Source organism: Carya illinoinensis, chromosome 7 (genome assembly GCF_018687715.1).
Source record: "Carya illinoinensis cultivar Pawnee chromosome 7, C.illinoinensisPawnee_v1, whole genome shotgun sequence".
NCBI classification, from domain to species: Eukaryota; Viridiplantae; Streptophyta; class Magnoliopsida; order Fagales; family Juglandaceae; genus Carya; species Carya illinoinensis.
In genome coordinates this window covers 13,073,107-13,096,025 of record NC_056758.1, presented here as the reverse complement: position 1 = coordinate 13,096,025, position 22,919 = coordinate 13,073,107, and the positions used below count along the sequence as shown (strand labels likewise).

The window sequence follows — 22,919 nt, the reverse complement described above, 5'->3', positions numbered from 1 at the left end:
TTGGCATGCTTGGCGTTACCAGAGTAACCCAGGGATGTCTCATTGGAAAGCAGCAAAGAGGGTATTGCAATATCTACAAGGAACTAAGGATTACCAGCTTACCTTTAGGAGAACTGACAACTTAGAGGTAACTGGATACTTAGACTTTGATTTTGTCGGTTGCTCTGATAGGAGGAAATCTACTTCAGGATATGTTTTCCTACTAGCCGGTGGAGCGATCTCATGAAAAAGTATGAAGCAAACTATCACTGTTTCATCAATAATGGAGGCTGAGTTTGTGGTGTGCTTTGAGGCCACAGTGCATGGTTTATGGCTAAGGAACTTTATCTCAAGGTTTGGAGTTGCCGACTCTATAGCCAGGTCGTTGAGAATTTATTGTGATAATTCATCTGCAGTATTTTTCTATAAAAATGATTGGTATTCTAAAGGTGATAAACACATTGAGCTTAAATACCTAAGTGTCAAGGAGGAAGTACAGAAACAAATAGTATTTATAGAACATACCAGTACTACGCTTATGATAGCAGGCCCATTAACAAAGGGTCTAGTAGCGAAGCAGTTTAAAGAGCATATTGATAGAATGGGTCTTATGATGTAAACATGTTATTGAGCTCATAGATGTTTTTATTTTATTTTTGGACACTTAATGATATCTATTATGGTTGTTTTGTTTCTGTTTTCTTGTCTTCCCACTTATTTGTACATTGAATGGTTTGGAAGAATGATAACAAGATAATGTCTGCAACAGACATGATTTGGAATCCAAGACATCACGGTATTAGCCTTAATTATCTCAATTAAAAATCATGTTAAATTGGTTACTTGTGTTGTGGTACATGGAAGAGAATTTATTGGTATATAATAGAGAACCACCATGACTCGCATTGATAGTTGATTTGACATTGATATTACAGAACTCATGTAATGTATTATGAGTTATGAAAGTTTCAGGAAATGAATTTGCGCAGTATGTTTAATTTCCTGTAATAAACCCATGAATGGAAAATATTATTTTATGGGCATATGGGTCAAGTGGGAAAATGTAAGGATTTTATTTAAATTCTATATCCCACACACCCATCTTAATAGAGTTTAGAATAGGTCAAAACTTATTGGTTAATAGATGAGTTATGATGGGATAAGAAAACTCCTAAGAGATAAGATTAAAACTCTATATCTCTAATTATAGTTAGACACAAAGTCTGAGATTTTTTTATGGTCAGAAATCTATAAGTAGGACTGAGGGGTTCAAGGGTTCTCACCTACAATATTAGAGTGGCTTTTGCCATCGTGAGACACTTAAAATGCAAAGTTGCTAGGGTGATCCTTCCTTCATAGCCAGATCTAATTCTTCACTGAAATAATGGAGAAAGGTATGTGTTTATTTATTATTGCTTATTATTGTGGATCATAAAAATCAAAGATCCAATTATTAAAGTTCACGTTAAAATATTTAACATGAAAGCATGTTTTCACAACAAAAGATTCAAGCTTAGTGAAAATAGAATCTGATTTCATCCTTCTAGTTTTTAACTCTTTTTTTTTTTTTTTTTTTTTTTTTTTTTTTTTTTTATCAAAGTAAAACTTTCACCAAAATCTTATAACATGCAATGAATCTTTATCAAAATTATACATTATCATGTTTTAACTTTACTCCATAAAAAAATACGACCAAGATCTTACCAATAACTTGTTCAAAATTATCAAAATATCACACATTGTTTTGTATATCGCCCAAAATAACCTCTTCATACTTAAACCTACCTTTGACCGATTAAATACCAAAAAAATCAACATAAAGATGCCAAAAAAGAAACTAAACTCAAAGAGAAATAACTTTTGTGAATGATACTTCATGAGAAAATACTTACAACTATTCAGAAAGGTCAATCAAGGTAAGCTAGAAAATTTGCCCGAGAGCTTCTATAGTTTTCTCTCCAAGAAAATAGTTGGAAAGTGATCAAATGAATGCGTAAAGGACTTGGACGCCTCTTACACATCTAGAGGGTGATATAAGGGGTTTGAATGACACTTAGAGTGATGGGTCTGTAAGCTAAAACAAGGGGCAAAACTAGCCCGTGGATTTCTGCCGCAAGCTTCCATGTGAGAGAGAGGAGTGAGGTGGCCTTTGGCCTTCATATCATGTATTGTTTAGGGCTACTTTAGGTAGTGTTTGGACTACCTTGGCAGGAGGGAAATTTTCCTCCACAAGCCATGCTTTGGTGGCTCAATTTTGTGGGCCTTAATCGAATGGGCTTCCGTTTAGGTTTTCAATAGGGTTGGGGTTTGGGTTGCTATCAAACCCAAATTTAATTTTTCTTGACCCAATAAAATTATCAAGATTTAAAATAATAAATAATAATATTATAACATGAATTTGAGTGGTTAATAGTATGTGGAAATGATTTAATCAAGTGATTAAATACTAAACTAAAACCAGGTTCATTTATTAGAGGCAAACATTGGGGAACCATTTGGAGTTTCAGTTTCAACCAAGTTTTTGAAATTTCAATTGGATTCCAAGTGTTTAGAGTTTATTTAGGGTTAAACCCCTCTTTGATTTAGTACAAATTGGATGGATGGATGGAATATGATGATTTATTACAAATTGATCACAAAACTTGATTTCCGTCACTTTTTTCCATCTCATGGTTCCTCTTGGTACCAAGTGTTCAATACTATTTACCAAGTGTGACCCAGATCTTTCTAAGTATCCAAATAAAACTTCTTTATCCTAATTTGAACATTTCACACTGTGATTTTAAAAATACTGCTCTTGGTGCTACTATCAAGGTTACTATTCACTCTGAAAAAGTGAAAAAAAAAACTTTATACGGTAAAATATCAAATAATCATACTAACTTTAGAGTGCAAATTGTTTATCAAAATTTGACCCCGAAGTATCTTGCAATAATCAAAACACGTTTTTGAACAAGCATTTTGCTTGGAAATCTAAAATTTTTTAATTGTGCCATAAAATACTAAATATTCTTTCGAGTCTAACGGCGTAAACCGTATGTCATTTTGACACTTCTAGGTACGTCAAATAAATAAAATTATACTTCTGGCATCATAATGAGTGTCAATACTAACTATGCTGATAGACTAAACCTACGCGATTAGTCGATTTGTGAAAACTTACGGGACTTTCACGAAGTTCCTAAAGTCTAAAGAAATTCCTTTGTTAAATTTTTGGCAGGTTGTTACAAATAGTTTAATATTTCTTACAGTAAAAGTTTTCTAGGGCACCCCAAATGGAATTTCTTTATAAGGGTAGACGATTATAAAGAAAGACAAGATGAACATACAAAAACAATGAATGAAGTTAAAAAATGAACTTCATAATGAGATAATGGTGGATGAAGTCTTGAAAATGGAGCTTTAGGTTCAGAAGATAGAGGATGAAGTCTTGAAAATTGAGTTTCAAGTTTAGAAGATAGAAAATGAACTCATAGAAATGATAAATGAGATGCAAAATGAGCATAATGAGATTAGAAAGCAAATGGTAGAGAACAAGTGTTCATGGCTTGGTTTATGCATGTATTGGAGATTGATTATAATAATCATTTTCAACTACTTTGGCACCATTGGAGGCTCACTTTAAACGACTTTCCACTATGAGGACCATGTTAGCAAAAGCTAGCATACTGCCATTCAGGAGCAAAAATGAAGGCAAAGAAAACAGTATTTCAGTGTCGAGTGGAAGGTAAAGATGATCATTCCTTGATTTGGTGGAAAACAAGGCAGTGGTGATCTGTAGAGTGCAAGTAGTCCAATGGAAGGGTGAGCAAGCACCTAGGTGAGAACGAGGAGATGAAAGCGCTTGTAGTTCTGGAAAGGCACATCTTCCGTACAAAGGTGAAGAACGAGTTTAAGGTGAGCAATGGTCAATGACAGGACCCTTGAATATGTGCAAACTTTTCGAGATCACAAAAACACTCAGAAGGTAGCAGTGCCGTAGAAGCCCACACTTTATCCAAAGAGCCACATCTGGAGTGGGGCTGGAAAAAGGATTACGACTCGGTAGACCATATCATCTTAACCCAGAAGTATGGTCCAACGCCAAGTGGAAAATCCTCACTTGAAGAAAGGCTGGGGATTAGACTTAAAGCATGATGTAAGGAGTTGCTAACTATGCCTTACCAGTTTGCTAAATATAGAGTAAAAGGATGTTAGAAAGACTGTGAAGGTCCCGCCTAACACAAAAGGGGACATGCCATTTCTAGAGTTAAGTGGAAGGAAAACATCAGAAACTCTCCAATGGTCTAAGTAATCAATAGTGGGAGACGTAGAGTATAGCTAGACCAACATTTGGGTGAGCAAACACCTTGTAGAAAGCTCAGTTGACATGTCCCATAGTGAGGTAGAGATGAGTGTGTCGACCATGGTAGGCAAGTTAGAAAAATTGATTGTTGTGAAGGCGAGAACGAGGAGCTAAAAAGGCTGATGAACTTAGATGAAGAGTTACCTGCCCAAGGTGAGATAGTATTAATCGCCCAAGATGAGCAACAGTTAAGGATAGATCAACCCAGATATGGGAACTTTTTGAGATAACATGGAAGAGCTTAGAAAGGTGATAGTGGTGTACACAGAAGACCACAATCCACATGAAGGGTCACATCTGGAGTGGTTTTGCAATGAATGGAGAGGCACGACAAGTCATGTCGTCTGGACTCAGAAGTATGGCCTGATGGAGAACCCTCATTGAAGGAAGGAATGAGAAGTTGGCAGGCCATAGGGGTGTACAAAGCATACCTGGCCATCTGTCTCTATCATCTTGAAGCATAATAGACAAGGACTAAGACTTTTATCCAAGCATACTTGGAGTTAGAGATTTGGCAGAAAGGACATCTGACAGTCGCATCCTATTTAAAGGGCTAGATGTGGAATAAGATCTGAATTTTGAGACTTATTCACCAAAGAGCTCAAGAAAACAATTGATACACAAAGCAAGAAGAAAAGATGAGATGAGAGGACTTCCGATGAGGAAGGTAGGTTAGCTTCTAAGATAGTGCTAGGTAATATAGGGTGAATGTGGTAAGTAAAAGGCATTGCATTATCTCTGTAACTTCTCTCCCCATTCTACAAGCATGAATAAATATTTCAATCATTGTGCTTATATCTATATTATGCACTGATTTTCCAATGTTCTAAATGTTTTAAGGTTTTAACTTTTCACAATACATAACTCTGAATCCCTGTATGGGAACCCAATATCTCTGTGTAAGATTGTCTATCTCTGTGTGAGAATTCGGTAGCATGAATCTATAATCATGGTACAGGATGGAGAATTCCCCATGACTATTTTGCAAAATGTTGCCACGTGCTTTACATGAGAAGAAGAATGCCTCGTGCATATTGGGGTGGAATGATGTCGTACTTTTGATAGTCGAGATGTGGGATCCACTGATGACGTGGTGGTGTCCTTGAGTTGGTTGGTTAGATAGAATCATCCTTGGTGCAACAACTAACTATTTGAGTGACAAACAACTCCCTGTGTGACGAATATCTATGTGATGCGTGTGATGCTCCTAGATTTCCGTTTGGGATCAAAGGGACATCTGAAGCATCGGGACATATAACACAAGGTTACTTGCCTCCATTCATGACATATAGGATGCAATGTTCCTAACATGCATCTAGCATTATGCAATATTTGCAACGGATAATTGTTTTTTGAATATTATGCACCAAACTTTTAATATCCCAAATAATTAAAGCATAATCCATGCATACTTAACAAAATAAACATTCATGATTATAATACTGATCTCAGAAGACTGTAATCTCAAAACATGGGAGACCAAACTCCATATTTACATTACCAAAAGACACTATCGCGCCAATTCGTCAAGTAACTAGCATAACTCGACTAACGAGGCTAGAATACTATCTAAAAAAAACTATCATAGAAGCTATAAGCTCCACATCGCGTATGCGGCGTCTAGTCAACCTCCTCTAGTTTATCGGTGTCTGCTCCTTTCTCTGATCCTAACACATCGCCTACCATTCAGAGGGAATGGTAGTTGCGACTACCACGATAAGATTTGATTACAAATCTTAGAAAATTAATAGGAAACTTCCACACAGATTAATGATGCATGCATAGCAATAAAAGTATGAATGCACAATCAAAGTCAACAATAAACATGACATAGCATAAAATAATAAGTATAAAGTGACTTGACATAACATGGCATGAGCTGACATAACTTGAACTGAAACTTAAACTTAGCTTGAAGTGACATGAACTTGAATCATAACATGGATATGAACTTAAAGCTTGAAACATAACGTAACAAGAAACATGACTTGAACGTGAAATACATGAACTTGGAATCTTGTTCAATAGACTTGATTAATAAAGTGACCATATGGGTGCTACACAGATCCCTTTGAGCAGAGTGTCCCTGGCGATTACTGCATCACAATACAAGTATCTACATCAGCTATGAGTGCATTAATATGTACTCCACAGTTGTTGTGGCCCCACGTATTCTACGTGTCACAGTTGTTATATCTCATGTAGTATATGCTTTATAGTTGTTATGGCCCCATGAACTTGAATCATAATATGGACGTGAACTTGAATCATAACATGAAATTGAATCATGCCATATTGTTTGCGCCACACTTGCTATGAATACATGTAAAATAAAATATGGCTCCATTGGCATTAGCACCTGGCACTCTCTGATGACCAGCTGGTTACGCCCTATTTGCAACCTGTTAACTATACTTCATCAACCTAGGAAATTTCTCACCTATTTAGACACTTCAGTGTGAACAAAGGAGTTCCACTAAGACATTATCTCATTCTAGCACTTAGGGTCGTGATTAATATGTATGACTTAACATGACTATTCTCGAGATACACAAACTGCATTCGAGACCATACGTGACATGAATACGAAAAGACAGAAGTCTTGACGTAGCGTAACATGACATGAATGTAAGACTATAGACATGATGTACTTTGAGACATGAACATAACAGATAACATTTCATAACATGTCATACATGCTTTTTCTTCTTTCATTGGTACAGGTTCAAATAATAAGGCTGAGCTCTTAGCTCTCATTCATGGGCTCAAGGTATGTAAATATTTAGCTATTAATTATGTTGAAATTGAACTTGATTCCATAATTGTGATTTCTTGGTGGAAGAGTAAAAGATGTGGGGTGTGGTACTTGGAAGATTTCTATGAGGAAATCCTCGAGATTATGGGTTCCATGGTTTGCTTGGTTCATCATGTTTACCGTGAAGGTAATAAGGTTGCTGATTGGTTGGCCAAGCGTGGGGCTTCTGGTGAAGATCTAGTCTTTTCTCAGTTGATAGAGACTCCTAGAGGGTTGATTGGATGAATTTGCATGGACTACTCTAGGATACCCTCGTTATGTCTTAGCTAGTCTCGTTTTGGTTTATTTTGTAATGTTTTTGCAGGTTTCTCCTTTCGGTTTTGTGTTTGGTTTTTCTTTGCATATGTTGGGTTTTTCTTGTTTTGTCAACCCCAGATGCTTGATTGTAACCACGATTTTCCTCCGCCACAAGTGAGGGCTTATTAATAAAATTGAGGAGGGGCCACTCTTGGACAGGTGGCTCTAACTCTTTCTAAAAATTAAAAATAACTAAATAAATAACATGACATACATGTAACTGACAACTTCTTGTAACATGACATAACATGTAACAGACAATATTTTATAATATGGCATAAATATGATAGATAATATTTCATAACATGACATACATGTAACAGAAAATATTTTGTAATATGGGATAATATGTAATAGATAATATTTCATAACATGACATAACATGTGATAGAATATATTGTGTAACATATAAGTATTTCATGACAGAATAATTCGTGTAACAGATAAACCTGTAATGACATGGCATGGCATGGCATATATAGCAACATACAAACATAAATTATAGTTTGCTTACCCATTACACATACACAATAAATTGATAGTAAGTTAAGAGTTAACTTACCTTGTTTGTGGCGTTCTATGAAAATAAAATGCGAAACATGAGGAACTGTAAGAGAATATTCTAAAAGTTAGAAATTTAATTACTAACAATTAGAAATGTAAAAGAGAAAAATTAGAGTAAAATTACCATTTTACCCTCTACATATGAGAAAATGACCATTTTACCCCTAATTTAAGGATTTCACATCCTAACTGTAAAAGTTACAAAAGTTTACATTTCTCATAGAAATTTTATCCTAAACTCAAATATCAATTCAGAAAAATTTAAAACAATTCACAACTGTGAAAAACTTACTATGAAACATTCATAAGCTATTTCTCTTCATTTTTGTTGCAATTTCTTCCAATTTTAAAACTCATGATAAAATCAAAATTTTACAACAAATATATATATATATATATATTCCTATCCTAAGTTCAAACTCATACTTAAAACATCCATTAAGAAAAGCAAATAATCAACACCAAACTTTTTATAAAAAGACCACAACTTTTAAACAAATAGCAAACATTTGAATCACAAGCTTTGACCCTAAATCAAAACATTTCCAAGAATTTCAAAAAATCAAATCTTACTTCTAAAATAGTCATAAAATCATCCTAAGATCAACCATTCTTTAAATCATAAAAAAAAAAAGTTGCCAAAAATCACAAAATAACACTTGGAGTTTTTGGTTTTACACTTAGTCCAAAAACATAAACTTTTTTCTTAACTAGTTTTGATCAACCTATTGATCCATGGCTTAAAAAGATGAGGTCTTTAAAATAAAACATCACATGGTTTAAAAATGTGTCCTAAAGAATATCCAACCATCAAACTTAAAATCACATGGCTAAAAATCAATAAAACATGGATCTAACCTAGAAACATCAAATCTTAGGCCTAACCAAAATTCTCTTGTATAGAAAAATTATATCTTTGAAACTAATATTAAATATCCTCAAAATAACATCCTAACATGAAAATAAGAGACTTAAGATCATCATATAAAAATATAAAAGTCTTTAGAATAAGATCAAACCACGAAATATTCAAACTTTCTCCAATGAAAAACTATTTTTCCACTTCCAGTTTTTAAGTTTCTAGATCTAAGAAAAATCTATAATCAAAAGCTTTATTCATGTAACAAAACCTCAATTAATACTAATAAACATATGCTAACAACACTCCATAAAAATTTTGGACCAAGATATGTCCATTAGTTTGGTCAAAAAATCCAAAACATAACATACTCTTCAGTTTCATGCCCAAAATGACTTTTCCATGGTTAAAAATACTTTAAACCAAACCAATTACCATGGAATGAGACAAATAATATATCTACAGAAACTATACTCAAAGAAAAATAACTTTTATGAAGGATTCATCGTGTGAAAATACTTACAAAGGGTAAACAATTACCACGCAAAAAGACTCAAAAATCTACCCGAGAGAGATCTTTTGGGTTTCTCTCTAAAGAACGGGGTGAAGAAGTGATGAAAGAAGTGAAATGTGTCTTGCAAGACTTTAGAATTTTGGAGAAGGGGAGGTATAAACTTGAGTGACCCTTGATTGGAGGTGGCTATGTGACATAAAGTAGAGAATAATGAGGGGCAATGACTGCCTGCAGAAGCTGTGAGGTATGGAGGTTCATGAGATGGATTTCTCCTTCACATCAAGGCACTATTGGGTGCAGCCAAAGGAAGTGGATGGCCTGAGGAAGAAGCATCTTCAAGAAACTTTGCCAAGGTGGCCAAATTCGTGGGCCTTGTTGGGCCTCAACCAAGTGGGCTCAATTTAGGGTTTAAATGGAGTTTGTTTAGGATTTGAGATGCTATCAAACCCAAATCTAATTTTTCTTGGCCAAATCAGATTTGCAAGATTTAAAAGGTTAAATAATGATGTCATAAAAAGAATTTGGTGAATTAATAGCATGTGAAAGTGATTTAATTAAGTGATTAAATATAATGCTAGAAATTGGATAAAAAAGGGTTTGGAGTGGTGGTCTGCAGAGTACAACTAGTCCAATGGAAGGCGAGCAAGCACTAAGGTGAGAATGTGGAACTGAAGAGACTCGTAGTTCTAAAAAGGCGTCTTTGGTACAAAGGCAAAAAATGAGCTTAATGCAAGCAATGGTCAAGGACAAAACCCTTGCAGATGTGTGGGCTTTCTAGGATCATACGAAAATGCTCAGAAGGTGGTAGTGTCGTATGCAAAAGCCCACATTCTATTTGAAGAGTCACATCTAGAGTGGGCTTTTAGAAAGGATACTTGGTAGATCATATCATCTAGACCCAGAGGTATTGTCCAACGCCATGTGGGAGATCCTCACTCAAAGAGAGATTGAGGATTGAACTTAAGTCACGTTGTAAGGACATGCAAACCATGCCCTGCTAGTTTGTCTTCGTCATCCTACAATGGGATGATTGAGATGAGAGGACCCCTATTAAAGCACATCTAGAGCCAAGAGGACACTTGATGAATCGGTACTATAAAAGGCTTAAGGTAAAATCTTCCCACTTTTGAGATCGTAAACACCTAGAGCCCTTGGAGTCAGATTCTATGAAGAAAGCAAGAGAGTTCAAAGAAGACAAAGAAAGGAGGAGCACAGTGCCACCATAATTCCAAGACGGTGAAGTAGATTAGCTTTTAAGACAGTGTCGAGGAATGGGAGGTAAATTTTGTATGAGAATTTTATGGAATTATGGCATATGCATACTCCGTAACCTCCTACTTTTCTAATCATGAAATAATAAATGTTTTGTCATTATATTTTCGAATATTTTTATCCTATGTTTTATGAGATTTGAATGCATTTGTTTTCAGTGCTATCTTTGTATGAGTAAACGTAGCATGTCAATTATCATGGACGGGATGGAGGATTCCTCTAACCATTCCTAGGAAACATCACCCTGAGTTTCATACGTGTAGAGAGATTCCCTGTGAATGATTGGGGTGGGGCAGTGTCTTGTTGGCCTCAACTGATAGACGGAATGAATAATCCCCCAGGCGTATCATGTATAGGTGTCTTTGAGTTGGTTAGTTAGGTAAATGTTCCTTGATGCAAAAGTATATCTCTATGTGAGAGTTGACCTATGTTGGGGATAAGCGAGTTGACTTGCACTATGTTGGTTGGGTGGGAGAGATTCCCTGATTTCAAATGGTGGAGTGGCTCACCCCTATTAGCCTATCATGCTATGTGACGAATATCTATGTGTTAACTTTGTACGTCTATGTGATTGGCATTATGTGTTTTTGTGCTAGAGAAGAGAGTGGATTCCTCGCCTTGTCAACAAGTACAATTATATATATTGAGATTTGCGTAGAGGGTAATTTCTTGAAGGGTGGTTTCTTGCCATTTATACGAATACATGTGTTCTTACCTAAATGAATGATTTCTTGCCACGCACTAATACATGCGTTCACCTACTTCATTACATTAAACAGTTCATTACATATTCATGAGCATTGTTTCTCATTAGCAGTCTTGTCATAGCTGTCTAACTTGTCTATAGTTTCATAGATTTTTATGTAAAATTAGACCTAGGAGTGATACCCAAGGAGAAAGAGCCAACCTAGCCCGAGCAATAGCCGCATAAGCCTATTTCTTATTGTAGAACTTGTTCATTTATCATTTATGGGGGCTATATTTGTAATCACTAATCAGGCGACCGTATGTGTTAGGTCGACCTCGTTTTGGGAATACGAATCAATTTGCAAGATATGTGTACAATTATTTAAGGAATAAAGTGACTTGTGGATATTGTGAGAAAGTTTTTATGGTTTTAGGACTTTTGATACTATAACTTTTAGCCTTCAAATTTAACTTTTACTATTCCACTACAAACCAAATACCTATTTCCTTACATGTGCACTTCCTAGTGAATATAACACACCTAACCCGATTTGAACCTTTTTTTAGGTGTTGCCAAATGATTGGCACCTTTGGCACCACAGATGATCACCAAGTCTTTTATCGAGGGACAATTTGCCACATCCACCATGATAAAAGGGTATTCAGGTCTAATTTCATTGAATAACAAAATATAAGGGTATTAGGATCTAATTCCATTTTTCCAGGTGTCTAATTTCGTTTTTGCATAATGCAATTAGACAAATGTACTTGTTCTGGGTTTCATTATATCTTGGAGGCCAATTCGTTGATAACCCTTGCACATATCATTATTAGTGGGGACGAATATTGTTGTAAGGAAAACAATATTGTAACACACTTTGAAACAAACTTTTCTCTCACTATTTTGTATTTTCTTCTTTTGTAGCCCCCTTGCACCAATAATTTTAAGATGGTACTTTATGTCTAATGGCACATAATTTGAGAAAGTTTGTTGCAGATTTTGTAAAACTTGAACATTTTAGTGGAAACAATTTTCAATGCTAGCAAAAGAAGATGCACTTCCTCCTGGTCAGTCTCAAAGTGGTGTATGTTCTAACCAGTCCTAGGTCTTCTTGAATGAGGATGAGATGATTGCTCCCAGTTGGGTAAGGATCAAATGAGAATAAGCTGACTATATCTGCAAGGAACATATTCGCAATGTATTGTCCGATACACTATTCGACACTTAACAGAACAAATTAACCACCAAGGATTTGTGAGACATACTTGAGGCTAAGTATCTTTTAGACAATGCTACAAGTAAGAAATTTCAGGCTACCAAATTTTCTACATATAACTGATAGACTCTAGGCCTGTTGTTGAACATTTTAATGAAATTATTCATATTTTTTTATCACTTCACTCAACACAATATGAAAATGGATGATTCTATATCAATTTCGTCCATTATTGATAAACTTCCTCTATTATGGAAAGAAGACAAAGAAATTTTGAAACATATAATGAGGAGCTATTTCTGGAAGATCTAGGCCAACATCTTCGTATAGAAGAAGAAATGAAGCTTGGAGACGGTATGGAAGAGCATGACTCTTTAATTTCCAATATGCACTTGGTAGAAGAAGGTAACGCCCACAAGCCGGTACAATCTAATCAATCCAGATATGAAAACTAGAAGAGAAAGAATAACTTTCGAAAAAAACAAAATCACTTCCAAGCCAAGAATCTAAAGAAACTGAGACTAAGGGGATGCTTGTTGAATGAGATAAAATGAGATGAAAACTTTGTGAATAATAATGAAATGATTTGAATAAAGATGTTTTATTAGATTTTGAAAAAGTAGATAGAAAAAATAAATAAAAAATATTATAAAGTTAAATTATTATTAGAATATATTTTTTAATATTATTTTTGTTTTAAAATTTGAAAAAGTAATATTATTTTTTATGTTTTGTTTAGAAGTTTAAAAAGTTGTAATGATTAGGTAATAATTAAATAAAAAAGTTGAATATTTGAAATTAAAAAATATTTGTGTTTGAATGATATTTAAAAGAAAAAACTATAAAAAATTTTGAGATGAGATGAAATGAAGTGTGTTTCCTAAATAACTCTAGCATCGTTTGTATGGTAAAATCATCTCAAATATCTCAATATACTTCATATGGTCGATACTATTCATTCCCAATGCACATAAAATATCTCATCTGATCTCACTTTTTCTTAATATTATTCGTTGAATGACAACTTGTAGCATGGCCGAGGGGAGAGTAATGAGTGAACTCTTTTTAGACGCTACTACAGCCACATACAAAATCCATCAAAGGTGGCCACCCAATAGGCTAAAGGATTTTTGCTTTTTGCTTTTTTTCATACATTTTTTTATATCTTTAAATATTTTTTTTAAAGAATTCATAACATCATTTAAAACCACTTTCTTAATTACTAAATTAAAAAAAAAAAAAAGAATCAGTGGCAACTTTGGTGGGTTTTGTTTATGGGATAATAATTACCCACTCTTTTTTCGTTTCTTGATTGACACTCCTCCTTCCCCCAAAACCCTAAGTATTTGTGGACAAAAAATTGTATTTATCATTTAAATATGTTTATTCTCTTTTCCAATCAATAATTGATTTTTCTGAAGAAAACATATTAAAAAGTAATAATTACGAATAATTATTTAGTCAAAAACAAATAAATTATTAATAGGGTCCACAACATTTTAAAACTTCCATCAAAAGTTAAAATTATCTCAACTTACGTTATACTAGGCTTGTGCAAAAGGGCCCTGGACTCGATCCGACTGAAAGATCTAATTGGGCTTGTTAGAACAAAATCGGGTTGATCAGGTTAGGCAACAAGTTAGGCTTAACAACTCTCAAAGTCGGTCAAAACCGATCACCTAACCGTAAAGTTTTTCTTTCTCCTCAAATTAGTTGCCGTTCTTCCTCTTCTTCCTCTTTGCTACTATACCACCACCCACCAAAACTCATATCCTGCGAAGATGAGCTAAAGGGAAAGGATTCCATAGGCGTGTTCTTCATCGGGGTCGTCTTCTTTTTTCTTCTTACTCTTACCACAAAGAGAACAGATCCTGAGTGGGTTCATCTTCCTCCTTCGAGCAGAGAGAGTATGTGGCTGTACAACTTGTTTCGATTAGACTCTTCACAGTCCTCCATCTGGGTTTCTTCTCTTTGTTGTTTTAATGAATTCTCTGCCATTAGAGAGATCTTTTTTTTTTTTTTTTTTATCTAAAAGATATAATAGAAAGATGGCTCACAAGAATTGCAAAGGACTGCACAAGAATTCTTTTAATGTGTTCTCATCTCTTGATCCAAACACACTCCTACCCAATCTAGTGCCCCTACTTTGACAGTGTGGGCTACGGGGAAAAGGCGGTTCCGATTCTAATTCTGATCCATTGTCTTCCTCCTCGCTTAAGTCATCTTCATTGAAGAGTATGGGAAAGAGGGAGTAGTTCTTGGGTAAGGAGAGGACAAAATTGCCAATGGTGTAGGGGTGGCGACATTTGGGGCAAGGGAGGGTGGGTTTGGGAGGGGCGGAGTAGGAGGTTGAGGAAGAGGAAGAGGAAGAGGAGGGGGGGGGAAGATGTGGGAGAGGCAGAGTTTGTGGAAGCAGTGACCGCAATGAAGCAAGAGATGGGTGTGGGAGTCCTCAATAGGGAGTTTGGCAGATTAAGCAGCTTGGGATCCAGATCTTCTTCTTTGAATTCGATAGAGATTTCTTCGGCATGGCACTTGGTTGATGGAATCAGAGTGGTTGGGAAAAATGAAAGACTTTTCTAGTTGGGAGAGAATTTTGTAGAAAAAGAAACCGGGGGAGATGAAGGGGAAGGGGAGGTGGGAGATGATTTTATAATTAATTTATAAGATCAGAAGATTTTGGAATGGCTTGGGTTTGCAAATGAAGGTGAAGGATCGAAAGCAAAGTAAGAAGAACGGGTCGGGTCAAGTCGGGTCAAACCCAAATATGGTTTGGGAGGGTCGTTGTGTAGGCCTACTTTATACATCTAGATATATCTTAATGGGACCTTAATAAGACCTATACTCTTATACAAAATTCACTCAAATATGTTAACTCACTACTATTCTAAAATACTTGTAACATCCAAAATAAACCTAAGTTACTTTCATTGTGACAAACTTAACCATTACCAACTGGAATTAACTACTTAACCTCACATGGTGCAAATAAAGGCCCCATGTTTTCTCAAGGTGGTAGGGAGGTACTCCTTAAGGCTATGGCTCTAGCCATTACCTCCTATGCTATGAGTTGTTTTAAACTCCATACTAAACTATGTGCTGATATAGAGAATATGATGGCCAAATATTGGTGGGGAAAAATTGAAGAGAGGAAAGTTCACTAGGTTAGTTGGCACAATATGTGTAGTCCTAAAGCTATTGAGGGTCTAGGCTTCAAAGAATTGGAAACTTCTAAAATGACATTGCTGGCTAAACAAGGTTGGAGGCTACTGCAACACAAGGATTCTATTTTCCATAAGCTTTATAGTGCAAAGTACTTTCCAACTTGCAATCTGCTTGATGCCTCCCTTGATAACTCTCCCTCTTATGCATGGAGATGAATATGGGAGGCTAAGAATCTACTTTTAAAATGAGCGAGATGGCATGTAGGGAATGGGAGAAATATACACATCCTAGATGATGTATGGCTGCCTGGTTTTCGAGAGTTGAAAAATGAAATCAGTTATCACAATCCTCAACAAAATTGGTTGACTGAGGAATTGGAAGGACAGGTTTCTTCTCTAATAGATTGCAATACTCATTGGTGGAACCTTTCTAAGATTATATCTCTCTTCAACCCTAAGATTACAGAGGCAATATTGAGGTTGCATCCAAATTATTCAGATGAGGTTGACAAGTGGAAATGAGAGCATGAGAAAAGTGGCATTTTTAGTGTAAAAAGTGCTTACATTTTTTTTTTTTTTATAAAAGTATACTACATTAATTAATAACGGATATTGCAACTGGACCTGAAACATACATTATAAGCCAACTGCAACATTAATAGCTCCCCAGCACATAACCATGATTGACATGGTCTAGTCCATGCTACAAATTTCTACAGACCCACAGTCTGAGAGATAACACAACTTTGTCTAAGACAGAATTAAACAAACCCCATATTCTATGTAAGATGGAGCAGCGGATACACTCTATGGACAAAAGTCCAGGAGACAATGTGTTTTTTTGGTTTTTTATTTTCTAAACCAAAAGACAATACAGAACTTAAATAAAGTGATAACATAGTGGGAAAACTGGAATCGGAATGAAAAATCTGCGATGGACCAAAAGTTTTCCTGCGCCTCTGTAGTGGTGTGTGTGGGCCACTTGCAAAAAAAAAAAACACTACCATGAAAGCATATGCACACCTAGGTAGCGGAAAGGAAAAGGAAAATGAGAAGGAAATGGAGAGGAGAGTGGAGTCGTGGTTCTCACCCTCCTCTCTGGCAAAGGCTATCAAGAAGGTGGGGATGGGTTTTTTCTAGAGAGATGTTAGACCTTCTCTTTCTAAAAAACCAGTGTGGTGGTTGGTATTTGAACAGTCTGAGTTGCTTAATCATGCTTACAGGTTTTTTAAGTCACTTGTTTCTGAGAACGTGGGGGAAATATCATATAGGGCATTCACAAAGAAATTTTGGAATGGTTTATGGAAATTAAAAATCCCTCGTAAACTTAAAATTTTTGTTTGGAGAGCTTGCAAAGAGATACTTCCCATGAAGGTTAATCTTATCAATAAAATGGTAGATGTAGATGGGGCCTACTATTTTTGTGACCACAGTTTGGAAGACTTAGCTCATGCATTATTTTTCTGTCCTTCCATTCATGAATACTGGTCGAGAAAGTTTCCTACCTTGCAACATATGAATCAGTTTATTTCTTTCAGGCCACTGCAATGCATGTATTTTCTGAAGGATCATCAGAGGACTTATCTGACTTTGTTTTGATGGCTTGGGGTTTTTGGCATAGGAGAAATAAGATGATCCGTGAACAAATCAATTTACCACCTCTGCAAGTTATGAGTTTGCTTTTTCAAACAAGGTCATGCAAGTTTCTGGGTTGCAACGACCTGTTAACTCCAAAAAAGTGAATTACAGGTGGTCTCCTCCACCAACTGAATGGTTTAAACTTAATTGTGATGAAGCCTTATTCTTTGATCATAATAAACTAGTATTGGTGCAATTCTCAGAGATTCCTATGGTTCTGTTGTCATAGCACTAAGTAGAGGGGAGGAAGAGTTTCTTGAACCAGAAATTGTGGAAGCTATTGCTGTTTTGAGGGGATTGCAATTTTGTCTAAACATTGGCATCCAAAACCTTATGATCGAAAGTGATTGCAAGCATTTGGTTGAGGAAGTTAATCTTGAAGCAGATTCTTTTACAGTTATGAGAACTATTTTTATTGAAATCAAATGATTAATGCAGGGCTTTAGGAATTGCAAGATACAACATGGTGGTCGACTTTCTAATGCTGCTACTCATCATCTGACCAGACATGCATCGACTAATTCACAAATGCAGATGTGGTGGCACTATGTTCTTGCTTTTATTGAACTTGTTATTTATGTTGATTAGTTATCTTGTACTCATACTTGAGATCATTAGTTCTTCTTTGCAATGAAGTTCAAAATTTCTATAAAAAAGAAAAAGAAAAAAGTGTGTACAACTAGGCGAAAGGGTTGCATGATTACTCGCTCTTGGAAGGCATTACCGTTTGTTTGTTTTTGCCAACTCGGTTTCCTTTCCATTCCATCTGGAAAAGACCTGTCTTGTAAGCTATTTATGCTACTTCCAACATTTGCTTGAAGGAAAAAGGACGCCCCGGGGGCGGGTGGTTGGGGGTTGGGTAAATAAATTATGAAAAAATCTAGTTATAAATATATTTATACATTAATATATATATATAAATTTATTTTAATTAATTAAAAAATAAATTTTATTAAAAATAATATTAATTTAAATTTTAAATATAAAAAAATTAATATTAATATATAGATTAATACTTAATTTTATTTATATATAACAAAACTCATAAACTATAAAACCATACGTTTCTTTCATTATTTTACAAGAGCCAAAGCCGAAGAGCAGAAAGCCAGGGCGAAGAGTCCAAGACCTTTACTTCTGTTCCTCCCTTCTAGAAATTCGATGCTTCCCAAGCTACAACATTCTTCTACCTTTGTCGACTTTTTCCTTTAGTGTAGCTGATTGCAATTTTAGGTTCTCTCTCTCTCTCTCTCTCTCTCTCTCTCTCTGTGTATTAATGCTTTCGTTGCATGCAGATTTATAGTTTAGCTGATAGTAATTTGCTTTCCTGATTCATTTATTTATTTGATCAGTCTTGTTTACCTGGGTTTTGCTTTATCCGCTTTCATTGCTAAGAAATAACAAACTGGAAATTAATTGTTTTGGGTCCTGTGTACTGGATCAGTCGGTTTTACCGGGAAAAAAGTTTCAATTTTTCTTTCTTTTTCTGCATTTTCTGGCGAACAACACAACACCTGATTCGTGCACTTTGTGATATTTTTGCTCGGTTGTTGGCTTATTGTTTTGCTTTACACTGATTACGTTTGAGTCTTGCTGTGACCCATGCATAGAAATAAATAAATAAATAAACAAGAATCATCCCACAAATTTGGTCAAAATCAAAATCAAAATCACTTACAAACTTAAAACCAAATATTTACTAGTAAGGCAAAAATGAGCATAAATATATGATTTGAGGGAAAATAACTAATATTGCCTTTAGTCCAAGTAAGATATTAAGCTTTTTCTTCCATATTTGTACAGATTCATCTTCTTAAGGTAGTACTTCAATGCAATCAACATAGAATCTGGACCTAGATACCCTATATCAAGTTGGGTTTGCATCAACCATTTACATCACAAAGTGAGACAATCATTTTGTAGATATTTTCCCAAACTATAATATTGGTTGAAAATTTAACTATACGATAGAATGAGAAAAGACAAAAACACACCTTAAAGAGAATGCTTAGATCATAAATCTTATGTTCAAATTTTCCTCTTCTCGTAAACTTAGCTTTTGCAATAAGTGGTAACTTAACATGAAATTAAATCCGAGATCCTAAATTTGAACCTTGACTCCATACTTACCTCCCATTTCAATTATATATTTTACATGTCAGGTCCATTTATCAATGGAGAGTTCGACTCACTGGTCAGACATGAGAAGTGTCAGATCTAAAATAAAATTATTAAACTTATGTGTTCCCATTAGTTTTAAGCTTTGAGATAGATCGTAATTTAACAGGAGGGAAGGTTTTGTAACAAGGTGTGTGAAACACATGGGACTCTGATTGTGAAATTACTTGACTATGTGCGCTGAACTGTTTTGCCTTTTTAGTCCACTTGGAGTTGATATTGTTGGTTTTAACATTTGGTGCACTTGCAGTAAACTCCTTGTTGAGGGCCTATGCACCTTGAGATTAGTCGGGGCTTTGTTCCAGACATCCAGTGCCAATAAAAAAAATGTTAGCCTGCTTTGGAGGGGTGAATAGGTCTAATGTAACTGCATTATCAATTCACATTACTTAAAACTAAAGAATGACTCTTTTTTTTTTTTTTTTGATAAGTAACTAAAGAATGACTAAATAATACTCACTCTTTTGTTTTTGCCTCCTCAACATATTCTCCCATGTTCAACCCTCAGTTCCATGCTCCAAACATTAGTCAACAATGTTTTTCTCGCACTATCGAGCATAGCATCTTTATTTATCAGAAAAAAAAAAAAAAAAAACTATTGAGCATAGCATCTTTGGATGCTTATAAAAAAATAAAAATAAAAATCATCTTTGGATTTTATCATGGTTTACATTGCAATGATGAGAATGTAATTCTAAGTTTCTAAGAAAAAAAAGAAAGAATGTGGTTTTATGTGATACACTATCATAACTTATCAAAAAAACTGTGATACACTATTATATGGGATGAGTGCAGGTGGTGTATGGGATCTCACATTGCTTGGGAGGGAGAAATTCTTGCTCTTTATAATGATTCCAATAGGGCTTCAATTGTACCATTGACTAATCATTTTGGGTGTGGCCCATATGTGGCTTGAGCCTTCCCCAGGGGTGTTACATTTTAAGTAAAGTCAATTCTAACCTCTTGATCACAGCAATGTCTTCATGAGTGGATGTGATAAGTTTTCGACCTTTTTTATAAGTCTTCAATCTTTAGATGACAAGATTCGAGAGACATAGGCTTAGGAGCTTACTTTTTTTTATCAACAGAATAAGCCAATTCAACTTTATACCTAACATTATTTTTGGAATGAAACAAAAAAGATTAGAGAGAGAAAGGGAGAGGATAATCATTGGTTCATCATAAACTAGAAATAAACAATCTGAGTGTGCGCACCATTTTACCCTTTTGATCTTTCATCAAATTTAATTAGTCATGGTCAATGATATATTGGAGAGATCTAAAAGAGAGGAATGTATACATGAAAAACTAAGAACAACTCAATTGAATAGCAGTTATAATTATCAGTATCAGTTCTGGAGTTTCACTCCATGGCCCTTGTGTGGTTTAGTACAGAGTGAACCTTTTAAGTGATGAGTTCCATGTCTCACCATATATGGGTGTTAATGTAACATTGTTCTCAGTTTTGTTAAATTAACTTGGCATGAAGTTCAGTTTAGCTCTCCATATCTCTATCTTAGAGATTTGATTTTGGAGTCGGATCCATACCTATTCATGTCAAGGTGATGAAAACAGATTTTTATTATATTAAAAAACCTTGCTTGGTTGTTGCAAAGGTTTAATTGAAATTTCCTTTAGCAGGATATGATCTTGTTGAAATGAAGTCTGGGAGGATAAATCATGATAGTGTTCATACTGCATTAACCTGCGATGATGTCCTATGTGAGATTCTCCTGCGATTGCCAGAAAAATCTGTCTTTAGACTCATTCTTGTATCGAGAAAGTGGCTTCATGTGATATGTAGCAATTCTTTTCGTTCTAGTTACCACTCTCAATGGAAGGAAAGTTTCCATCTTTTGGGCTTCTTTGTATGCAATTTTCTATACCTTGGAAGACCCCGGGATGGCATCCGTCGCCCCCCTTGGGAGCCTGCACTACCATTATTGTCAACTTGTAAAGAAGGTGATGATTTGAAGTTTTCTGGGGTCCTCAAACAGCTTGGTTACTTTATTGATTCTTCCAATGGGTTTCTTCTTTGTGGCCGCCACCCAATGACTTATTATATATGGAGTCCCATCACCAGGAAACAATACCAACTCCCTCAGCCTCAGCAGTATTATCGAAGTTTGTGCATGGCATTCATTGTTGAGGACGCCCATGATGATGTAATCTGCTATAAAGTTATTCGCGCCAAATGTGTATGCAAACCTGTTGAAGTCAACACTGTTTCCATTGAGACTTTCTCTTCAAAGACTGGTGCATGGAAACAATCCACTCTCACTTGCTCTGCAAGTTTTGCGTTATGCCCTCGAACAGTAGCTACCGTGATTGGAGGTGTCATTTACTGGTTTGCAGTACAAAAACATTTAGCTATTTATGACCCATATCTTGGAGTGAGGCGTCTATCTCTGATTAAACTACCAGCTGGTGAGTTGTCATTTGATTATGAAGAGTCTGTACTTGGGGAGTCCTCTGATGGGCTTCTGCAGTATGGCCAGAGCAGTAAGTTGGGCATTGAGATCTGGGTTCTTGAGAAAGAACAAAGTGGCTACTCATCCATGTACAAGAGTGACACACATTGGGAGAAAAGATGGAATTTAAGATACAAACTGAGTTTCAGAGAGATGTGGAAGCAGAATCCAACTTTCACTGACCGTTTAAGCGAATCCCAAATATTGTCTTTTCTTCCTCGGAATTCTGAATCTGTATTCATTAGATCAGGGTCAAATATCTTCCTCTGTCAGCTTGAGAGCAAAAGGCTGGACGTGGTTCATTATCATGGCCGTGGCTCTTCAATTTCATGGGATTCCAGTAAAGTAGTACCATACTTCAGGCCATCTTGGCCTCGTTCTTCTTTATGTCAGTAACAGTATGACATGATTTCCCACCAGTTTTATGGAGAAGTTTGTGAATGTGGTTCAAGAAATGCTTTCTTGTAACCTTTCTGGGTTTTGTAGTTGCCATGTAATAGACTGTAAAGCATTTCTCCCTGCTGTTATATAGTCAATGCTTTGGTTGTTCATACATTTTCGGTTACTTCTTTCTTAGTGAACCCAAATTTTCTTGTACCATTTTTTCAGTGGGCTTGCAAAATAATTGTTGTATCAGTAGGCATAATGAATGAACACCAGGCATTCTCTATAAATGATATGGAGCAAAGGTAAGTCCGTAAAGGCTTTGTAGATTGAGTTCTGAATTTCACTGAGCAGCTTCTTTTTATAACTCGGTTTTAATTGTTTTTAAGTGGAAAAATAGCAGTTTTTAAGTGTGTTTATGGACACTTATGGACTAGGTCTTCAGCTTAGAGTTCACTCTGTTGCTACAGAAGGGGCAAACTCGATATGAATTCAGTGTATAGCACACAAAAACCGCGAGTTAAGCGTACATCTT

The 22,919-nt window shown here is 35.6% G+C and overlaps 1 protein-coding gene across 4 annotated transcripts; it reads left to right on the top strand.

Moving 5' to 3' along the window:
- The first annotated feature begins 18,417 nt into the window (after nt 1–18,417).
- LOC122316820 (F-box protein At5g03970) lies at nt 18,418–22,555 on the top strand. Of its 4 annotated transcripts, none has more exons than XM_043133620.1 (2): nt 18,418–18,584; nt 21,171–22,555. In XM_043133620.1, exon 2 carries the CDS (start codon nt 21,188–21,190, stop codon nt 22,394–22,396), a length of 1,209 nt encoding a protein of 402 aa, XP_042989554.1. In that variant the 5' UTR covers nt 18,418–18,584; nt 21,171–21,187; the 3' UTR covers nt 22,397–22,555. The 4 variants fall into 4 exon arrangements, with proteins under 4 accessions (XP_042989554.1, XP_042989555.1, XP_042989556.1 ...); XM_043133621.1 differs by having other exon boundaries at nt 21,168–22,555; XM_043133622.1 differs by having other exon boundaries at nt 18,428–18,560; nt 21,168–22,555.
- The last annotated feature ends 364 nt before the right edge of the window (nt 22,556–22,919 follow it).

Coding starts and splice junctions, on each gene's coding strand:
- LOC122316820 (XM_043133620.1), top strand. CDS start 21,188: ATGAAGTCTGGGAGGATAAATCATGATAGTGTTCATACTGCATTAACC.